We start from the raw sequence: 10,037 nt of genomic DNA on the forward strand, positions 1-10,037 counted from the left end.
TTAGCACTTTTGTTCGAACAAAGGGCGAATTAAAAGACGTAAATACATGTGTACAACGTTTTGCAAGTTCGTTTGCGCGCATGGATGACATAAACAAGAACGTGTCTCTGGAACAACATGGGATTGTGGTCGGTCGATTGATCGATACCACCGCACGTGTTTTCCTCTCATTGTTATTTAGTAATGAAATAAGCAGAATAATGAAGTATTTGTGTGTCTCGATAAATATCGAGAAAGATAGAAACAGAGAGAGAGAGAGAGAAACATTTGTTTCCCTTCGTCGCCACAGGGTCCCATTCGTTTCTTAAAGATAGAGACGATCTCGTCGCCGCCATGTTTCTTTCTTAAAAGTTCTCCGATACCACGTGACCGCGCTAGGTCACATGACATCATCGCTGAATTTTTAATAAGACTTTCGCGCGGAAATTCAACCGCATCCCTCTTGATAAATAGAAAGTAAAAGTAAAATAGATAAGACACATACACGCTTACGCGTATACGTATGTATATTATATAACGTTTAGATTAACTCCGAGAAAGTCATCGAAAGGATAATGATGTTTATCAGAAAGCAAGGAACAGAGTATTGTAATAAGAGTTGTCCTTGGACCCTCTAGCTTGTAGCGTGGATCTAGATAAGGTAGAGGGGGGCAAGTGGGATGGCGTTAAAGAGAGGTGGTAGAGAGAACGGTTGGCAAGGGATTGAAACAGAACATAAGGGAGAAACTTACATCTTGTAGTGTTGCATGTGGTGACTGAGATGCAAGTCGGCGGCATGCTGTTGGTGAATCTGCTGTTGCTGATGCACGGACTGATGGTGGTGTGTCTGCGGGGGATCCAAGGTAGAGGCACCCAGCAGGGTGGCGCTCTCCCTGAACAGCGTTGCCACCTGCATACTCGAAGAGATCTCTGACGCGGGGAAAACCGCGATGAGGATATTTCACCTCTTCTTTTCTTCTCCTCCTCCTCCTCCTCCTCCGCCTCCTTCGCCTTTCCTCCTTTTTCTTTCTCTTCTCCTGCTGTTGCTCTTCTATCTCTTTTTACTTCCTCAATAATGGTCCTTCTCCTTCGCGGACCTTCGTCCAGGTTAGTTTCGATGACCACCGACTGACCGACCGACGGACCGGATTTGTGCAAATCCCACCTCTACCTATTCTTCTTCCTTCTCCTTTTACCTGACGAATACAACTAGCACACTGTTGTATCTCTTCCTCTCCTTCTCGGTTGGTCCGTATTCTCTCCTATTCTTCCTTTAGCACCTCCCCCACTTTCTCGTACTTCTTCTTCTTCCACTAGGAGGACTACTACACTACAACTACTGCTACAACTACTACAACTATTTCTCCTGGCGACGCTGCCACTGTCGCTACTCCACGAGACGACGACGATGCTCTTGGCGTTGCTCAGGCTAGTAACGATCGCTTCACCACCGCAACTACTACCACCGCCACCACCACCACTACTACTACAACTACTACTCTACTACTACTACTACTACTACTAGCAGCAGCAGCAGCAGCAGCAGCACCAATACTACTACTACTACTACTAGCAACACACGGCCGTCGCACACGAATACGACGGTGTACTCGTTCCGTCGCGGCGACGGGACCGACGGTGCGATCCGTTCGGTCGCCGTCGACGACGCGACGACTCTCTTATCCACGGATCCTTTATTGTTTAACTTATTCCTTTGATTCTTTTATTATATAACAATTATTTTACCTCTATCTTCTGTTATTTCACTTATTACTATGGAGAGAGAGTTAGTATACTCTCGGGACGCACAAGAATAACGTCTCTTCTTACTTTAAAGAGAGAGAGAGAGAACAAGTTCGTTGTCAGTGGCTCAATCAAGGCCCCTTGAGCTACTCGTCGTCGTTTTCGTCCTCGTCGTCCTCGTATTCGGATTTGTCCTTTCACCTTTCATCATCTTCGTCGTCGTCGTGATCTTCATTATCATCCGCGGCTTCGAGAAACGACGACACAACAATCTCATAAGCGAGCTTAGAAAATACTGACCGGGTTAACTTTTGAGACACCCGGTATGTACACAACCTTTCCGTACTCTCTCTTTCTCTATCTTTCTCTCCGTCTCTCTCTCTTTTGCTCTTTCTCTCTCGTTCTTGTTATCGTACTCACTCACTCACATACAACAAACACACACACACACATACACACTCTTTCTTTACGTGGATGTATGTGTGCAGTTGACACTCGAGTACACGTCCGACGGAGCAACGAACGAGATTGCCACTCCACTTCTCCGTTCTTGAATTCTCTTCACTCTTCTTCTTCTCTTTCCTTTACTTTTCTTCTTTTTAATCTTCAAATATTATGTATCCAACACGTATATAGATGTATATAACGGCGGAAAAATAAAACTTACACCAAGGAGATAACAATTACGTTAAGATCACAACAGTGTTCGAATTTTCGTTCGAATTTTCCGCCAACGCCAAGAAACAACGGAACAACGATTCGCGAACGAATTTAATTGGACGGAGAAGCCTAAGGAGTATAAGTTGAAGTGGAAGAAAAAAGTTAATGACGATGATGACGATGAGGACGATGACAATGATGATGATGACGATGACGATGACGATGATGACGATGATGATGATGATGATGATGATGATGATAATGATAACGACGACGACGACGAGGAGAGAAGTAAGCAAGTAATCCGAGGAGGCAACCAAGCGTGTGTCGTATGTATTCCTGGGCCGTCGGTGGTCGCCGTGTGACGTACCGGCGGCGCGATGCACCCACGCCCCGGACGGAGCGCTTCGTCAACGCTGCGATATCTCTTCGCACTGTTCCTGCCAACTCCAAAGATCTCCTTCCTGCTATTACTCCCTCTTTCTATCTCTTTCTTTATCTTTCTTCTTTCTATATTTCTATATCTGTAGTTTCTGTACGTATATATATATATATATATATGTATATTTATATATATATATATATGTGTATATATATATATATGTGTATGTATATATTTCTCACTTTACCTCTCCGTATCTCCGTTCTCAAACAGTGCACGAATTCCAATTGAATAATTCGAATGAGTAGAAGTTTAGGAAAGGTTTATCAGGGATTCCGTAACGCTCCTCTGCTTTATCACGTCGATCCTCATGCACACACGCGTTTCGATTTTTTCTACCCCTCTCTCTCTCTCTCTCACACACACACCTTCTCCCTTGTTCTTTCTCTTGTTCTCCTTCGTTCTTCCTTCCTTTCTTTCTTTCTTTTTCTCCTGTTCTCACTCTCCACAGTGTACCCATCCACTTACTCTTTATCTCTTGGTCTTTTTCTCTCTTTCGAGCCGCGTAAACACGCGCGAGCGCACATCTATTTCACTATTTCTTGTACAGCGGTAAAACCCGCGACCGTCGCGTTTACAGGAGACGGCTCCGCACTGCCTGACCGTTCCGTTCGTTCGGCAGCACGAACCTCTATGTTCGCACGTTTCCGTCGGCGCTCGTTCACCTTCGCGCACGCTCGGTTTACAGAGCCTGCGGCGACGCCGGCTGTAGCCGCCGACGCTCTGCCCGGCGCTGCTCCTCCCCCCCACTCTTAGACCACCTACCACCACTCGCTCTCTCTCTCTCTCTCTCTTACTCTCACCCGTTCCCTCTTCACCGAGAACACTCTTTGCGTCTTTTTCTTTCTTTATTCCTCTCTCTTTTTCTCTCTGCACATCCTCTTTGTCTCTCTCTTTCTCTCTCTTTCGGTCTCCCACATATTCTCCATCTTTGTTCATCGCTGTAACCTCGTCTCTTTCGCACTTTCCCTCTCTCTCCCTCTTTGTCTATCTATCTGTCTATCCATCTATCTATCTATCTATCTATCTATCTCTATCTCTATCTCTATCTCGCTTACTTCGCAACGTAACCGAGGAACAGCGAGGTGGATCGATCGTCACCGATCGATGGTAAATCGAGGCACGCGCTCTTCGATCGATCGACCAATGACGACCGACCGTTGGACGGTTTCCTTCATCGCGGAAGACCACTAGAAAGGCGCCGCTTGTGGCGCGTTGCGATTCAGTTTCGCGGATATCACCTAAAGTATTATTTTATATATTTTTTTTTTATTCTCTCAGAAAGGAAGAACATTTATACTCTGTCTACCTAAATACGATTGTCCTTCCTTCCTTCCTTCCTTCCTTCCTATCTTCTTTATTTCTCTATTCGTTGTCGTCTTTGACTTATCTTACGAAAATACTTTAAGAAAGGATATTAAACGCCGTGACCGACCTCGCTGATATGATTCTGCGTGAGAGAACGTTTACTAGTTCTACTTCTTCTTCTTCTTCTTCTTCTTCTTCTTCTTCTTCTACTTCTACTTCTACTTCTACTTCTGCTTTTCTTTCTCTTCTTTCATCCTTCGCCGAGTGTCATTCATAAACGTATCCTTTCTACCCCAACGAAAAAGGAAAAAGGATATCTCTACAGAATTATTCTACGTTACTATAAAAATGTCACGTTTTTCGAAGGATAGCTTTCAACATTAGCATTGACTTCAAAATATCCTTTACGAACGTACTCGAGACTAATTCTTCAACTCTGACCAGATCGAATAGACCTAAGCAGATAAATAAATGTTTACTCTAGGCGATTTCAAATTTTCTATCATCGCATCATCGTTTCTTACATATTTATTTTCAGGGATTATGCGATCGTAGTACTTTTAAAGAAAATAAAGTAAGAATAGATAAAATGTTTCGTCTGTTTTTTTTTTTTTATTTGGGTATTTTTATTTTGTTAATATGTATCTATCTCTGTTAAATTGTACATCGATTGAAGTAGGGATTTTTGGAAGGAAACTCATTTATCCCGCTTGGGCACCACCATCGCGAGATTCTACGCCCCTGCGCGCGAGGGTTCCTTCGTATACTCTCTCTCTCTCTCTCTTATTCACATTTTCTATCTCTCTCGTAGTTCTCTCTTCTCTTCTCTCTTTCTCCATCCCTCAGCACACCCTCAATCCGCTTGCTCGAGCACGAGCGCATGGCAGGGTTGCACCGCGAACGACGAGAGGCGAATATGGCTCCCGTATGCGTGTTTGTCCGCCATCCTATACCTGTTTCTCTATGTATACATATATATATATATCTATATATATGTATGTGTATGTACGGATGGATGTATATATGTGTGAGTTTGTGCGCCTCAGCGAAAGGCAAGTAACTCTTGTACATAGGGAGGAAAAGCTTCGTGTGCGAGTACACGCGGTGACCCTGCGCTGTCGAATAGAGGTGGACGAGGAGGAAGTTCAGGGCCGCATCGCGGTTAGAAATATTGCACTTCTTTTTACCCGTTTGCCAACTGTGTTTCATCATTCCTCCTCCTCGTCATAGTCGTTGTCGTCGTAGTTGTTCTACGAGTTTAAAAATTCACAGCGCGGGAAATGTGAATACCTGTTGTTACTACTCTCCATTTGTATGTAATCAACGTGTGTCTATAACTGAAGAAATAATTGTTCATTCGATATTTCATCTATCGTAACGCTCTTTCTTTATTCTTCTTTTTCAATTCTCACCCTTACGCTAATCCCCACGTAACATGAAGAGTTTGATAATATTTTATTATTCAAAAATACATTTTCGAAAAAGAAAAATATTCCCGTTTGCTTGGCCAAAAAAATATCAACATTTGTCTATAATTTTATAATTTCAAAATTTCAAGTTTAAATTTGTCGTCGTGTGTGTGTGCTTAGAAATTCTGAAATCGTTCTTTAGTGCAATAAACATGCACCGGTACATAAGTATATACATATCTCATTATTCCGTACGGTTGACGCACTTTTTCTGCCGAGTTACTTCGCGTTAACGTTGCGACGAAAGAGTCGAATCTCTCGACGCGTTCCTGGCCTCAAATACTCTTTACAATGTGTGTATACGTATACATATATACATGTATACTAGTGTTATGTGCGTGTGTAGTGTGTTTGCTGGTGAGCGCGTATGAAACTACGAGCGCATATTTACGAGCGTGTATGTAGAGTCAGGCCATGCACGAATAAAGAGGAAGGAGAGCGAAAGAGAGAGTGAGAGAGAGAAAGAGATGGGTATATGTATATACATATGTATATATATACATATATATACATATATATATATATATATATATATATATACCTCTCCTCACTAGGTAGAACGATAGTGTCAGAGAAAGAGAGAGGAGAGAGAGAGAGAGAGAGAGAGACAGGTAACGAGAAAGAGCCGTAACTATAGAAAGCAGTGGCGGCGCTAGTGGAGCGAACCTTCAACATGAGAGAGAGAGAGAGAGAGAGAGAGAGAGAGAAGCAAACGTAGAAAGAAAAGAGAAGGATGCAATGGAGAAAGCTCCATGAAGAGAAAGAGAGAGAGAGAGAGAAAGAGAAAATGAGTGAAACAGAGATAGCAATATGCGTTGAAACCCCACATGACTCTCTCTCACTCTCTCTCTCTCTCTCTCTCTCTTTCTAGCTATCTCACTCTTCTGTGCAGCTTCGCGCACAACCCACTATGCCAGGCTCCCACCACGCAAACTTTCGGAAAAATCAATAGACTACAAGAAAAGCCTGTGCTGCGCCAGGCGAGTAGAGCCCTCTCCCCTCACCCCTCCTTCCTATCCTACTTTCTCTCTCTCTATCTTTCTCTTTCTCTCTCGCAACGTTCTCGTATATCTATCTATCTATCTCCTCTCTACTTAGTATTTCTCTCTCACTCTCTCTCTTTTTACCTATCTCCCACTCCTTTCTCTATATACCTCGTTTTACCAACGTGGATGAAGTAAAGGGGGTAGAGGTGGCACGCTAAGAGGAAGGGTGCAGGGGGAAAGGGATTTCAGCGAGGATAAGTGTGTTCGATAGCAAGTAGGTGTGTTCCGATAGAAGAAGGATAGAAAGAAGTACCGAGTAAGTTTGAGAGAGAAATAGAGAGAGAGAGAGAGAGAGAGAAAGAGAGCGTGGGCGAATGAGAGAACATTACGCGAAAAGGTGCCTGCGTTTCTCCATCTCTTTCTCTCTCTTCCTCTCTCTTATGTATTATATATATATAGTATATATGTATATATTTAAAGAGAGAGAGAGAGAGAGAGAGAGAAACACATAGCAGCGCATGCACACTTATACTCAGAAATTCTCCCAGGCCACTCCTCTTTCCACCTGCTGCTCCCACAGTTTCGTTCCTAGCCTCTCGTAGAATTTCTTTCGATAAAAAGGGGAGAAAAGAGCGGGACAAGCTCCTATGTGTTTTGTATACGTAAATACGTATGTATTTATATTTATAAATGTATGTATGTATGTATGTATGTATGTATGTGTGTAGTAAGTACCTAAACCCGATTTTTGTTCCTTTTCGTAGTTGCACACGAAAACGAGAGGATCGTTTGCGTTCGGTAAAATCTTATGTTAGTGAGAATCAGGCCTTCTCTTCTGGATAGAAACCAATACTATATCGATGGAGAAGACCGTGAAGCGAAAGTGAACTGTATTTTCTCTCTCTCTCTCTCTCTCTCGTACGCACACGCACACGTATACATATATTTGAATATATATATATATATATATATATATACGCAAGCGTACAAACAGTTATCGTCGTCTACTAGCGCAACGACAACGTCCTTGGCGGGATATTTAAAAAACTACTCTACTGCTAATTCGAATTTCTTCGAAATTCGAACCAGCTTAAATTCAATAAGATTTCTTTCCAGTTTTATTTTTGTATGAAATAAAATTGGTAGTTGGTTTTTTTTAGTTTGGTGATAGTGAAATTAATTGAACGATAAATTGCATATTTATTTTGCGAGTTATCTTTCGCCGAGTTACAGAGTTTCGTACGATCAATGTTGCGTCGAACCACTTTATTCATGCGGTTTTAAAACACACGCGTATACATATACATATATATATGTATGTGTATAACACACAAATTGTATATATATATATATATGTACATATATATAATATATAGATTTCGATCTATTCGATTGAAGGAATGTAACCGAGAGTGATATTGGTGAAATTTTGGGGAAAACTATTATCTTTGCCAGGTATATGTTAAAATTGTAGTGACTGTATATATATATAAACGTGGTGACCACCATACTACAGCAGATGATTCTACGGATGCGAAAATCAATACTTCGTACGTGAGATAAACGTTTTCTCTCTTATATCATTATAGTTTACTGACTAATATTCTTACAAAATATCCGATCAAGATTTGTGTCGAGAACAAAATTCAAACGAAGAACGAAATATGTAAAAGAAACAAAAAATAGAACGAACATTTTTAAACGATTCGATCGAAATCGAAGTCGATTTTTAACGAAAACTCTTGTATAATTTTTGATCTTACAACAAAATTAGAAAAAATACAATTATTCATTTCTTTTTATCCCCTTCCTAATTTTCCTATTATACGCCTATATCAGACGATCTTTCGTATCCTGAATCTTTTTTACCGACGGAGCATTTTGCTTTAACGCAAATGAAAAATTCGTTGCCTTTCTTAATCCTTTTTTCTTATCTCCTGGGTAATCGTGTACAATAGTAGTCAGATGACGATGACGATGAGAACAATGATGAGAGAAATGATGATAATGATGATTATAATGACGAGGATTATGACGGTGATGTCAGAATGAGAAGTTAAGCAATGAGAACGACACGACAGATCCAAACTGAATCGGAGCTTGGCTCGTACTAAGCGGTACCGCCTCAACTTCGCGGATTTCTACCCCTCTCTCTGATATCACGTTCTCTTTCTCTCTCTCTCTCTCTCTCTCTCATTCTCGTTCACTCGTTCGCTCGGTCGGTGTGTCCCAGTATCCGAGCATCATTCTATCTCACTCAGTTTTCGTTTCTCTTTCTATGTCTCTCTGTCTCACTTTTAGCCACGTTCCCTTGACATTCTCCCTCGACGACGAGACACCCTCAAGAGAAGTTTCAATTTATACTGAAAGTTGCCGTGACCGAATGCGCAAATAGGTAGATCCGCTCTCGCATTTACGAGCTCATTCATACTGGCCCGATATCCCCCCTGCCGTGTGCTACGTATAAACACATTTACTCTCTCTCTCTAGATTTATCCATTTATCTCTCTCTAATTAAAATTTACTATAATCTTGGCTACAGGTGACCATGTTCTCTCTCTCTTTCTTTCTCTTTTATGGTATCGTATAAGAAAGTACTTATGATTAACCATTTAATAAAAAAAAAAGACTCCCAACAAAGGTTAAAAAGAAAGAAATATATTAGAAACCCTTATACGAAAATAATTTCTTATACAATAGAGACATAATACACGCGTAACTTTTTTCACGAGTTTCTAAATGATCTCTAAACGATTAACGGAATGAAACGTACTCGAAAAGGGCAATTCCCTTTGATATGGTTATCGTATTGGTGACATTACGAATGTAAAAAGGAAAAAGAAAGAAAGGGATAGAAGGGGGTGAGAAAGAAGGGGAGAGCAATGTGTCGCGGTTGACGCCCTTTCTCTTTGCTAGTAGACAATAGAGAAGGATAGCGGCCCTTATAAATTATCATGGCGTATTACGCGTGACGTTGGAAGGACGATAGGGAATAGAAAATGGGGGAGAGAAGAAGATGGAAGAGGGGAAAACAAGACGAAGGGAAGAGAGAAAGAAGTTTGGAATCGTTAGCGTCTCGTCCCTTCACTCGTTTCCTTTACGTGACTAGCACTGGCGTGTCTGACAGAGGTTCGTTAGAAACACGAGATTTATCCCTTTCCTCTTCAAGGAGAGAGGAGAAAGAGAAAGGAAAGATCAGATATTGCAAGCTTGCCTTTTATTGGCTATTACGATGTCAGAGTCATTTTTTTCTTTGCACCAATCCTCCTGTTATCTTCTTTTCCATCTTAATCGATAAGTATCGATTTCTTACTTACCGACCGAATAATTACCGATCATGCATCATTTCACTTTCAACCGTTATTTATCTCTTATATCATTTACATATATATATATATTATCATATATAAATCATTCCCTTTAAAATACAAATTATAATATTAATAATAT

At 41.2% G+C, this 10,037-nt stretch overlaps 1 protein-coding gene and 2 long non-coding RNA genes across 4 annotated transcripts in view; 1 reads left to right on the forward strand and 2 right to left on the reverse strand.

Annotated features, from left to right (window-relative positions):
• LOC122525916 overlaps positions 1 to 3,547 on the reverse strand; it is a 60,078-nt gene extending 56,531 nt beyond the window's left edge. The window contains exons 1-2 of one of the 2 annotated variants that reach the window (XM_043648954.1): positions 3,012 to 3,547; positions 732 to 2,915 (exon numbers count right to left, since the gene is read on the reverse strand). In XM_043648954.1, coding sequence (XP_043504889.1) covers positions 732 to 895 — 164 coding nt within the window. In that variant the 5' untranslated portion in view covers positions 896 to 2,915; positions 3,012 to 3,547. The remainder of the gene's footprint in view (positions 1 to 731; positions 2,916 to 3,011) is intronic. The other variant, XM_043648955.1, reaches the window with a different exon arrangement.
• Positions 3,548 to 4,184: 637 nt separating this feature from the next.
• LOC122524913 lies at positions 4,185 to 6,533 on the reverse strand. The gene is made up of 2 exons (XR_006305670.1): positions 6,482 to 6,533; positions 4,185 to 4,274 (listed from the first exon to the last, which is right to left on the reverse strand). It is a non-coding gene; the product is annotated as an uncharacterized LOC122524913 (long non-coding RNA).
• A 547-nt stretch (positions 6,534 to 7,080) lies between these two features.
• On the forward strand, positions 7,081 to 8,372 carry LOC122524883. Its single transcript, XR_006305658.1, has 2 exons — positions 7,081 to 7,257; positions 7,352 to 8,372. It is a non-coding gene; the product is annotated as an uncharacterized LOC122524883 (long non-coding RNA).
• Positions 8,373 to 10,037: the final 1,665 nt, after the last annotated feature.

Source organism: Polistes fuscatus, unplaced genomic scaffold (assembly GCF_010416935.1).
Source record: "Polistes fuscatus isolate 324 unplaced genomic scaffold, CU_Pfus_HIC Scaffold10, whole genome shotgun sequence".
NCBI classification, from domain to species: domain Eukaryota; kingdom Metazoa; phylum Arthropoda; class Insecta; order Hymenoptera; family Vespidae; genus Polistes; species Polistes fuscatus.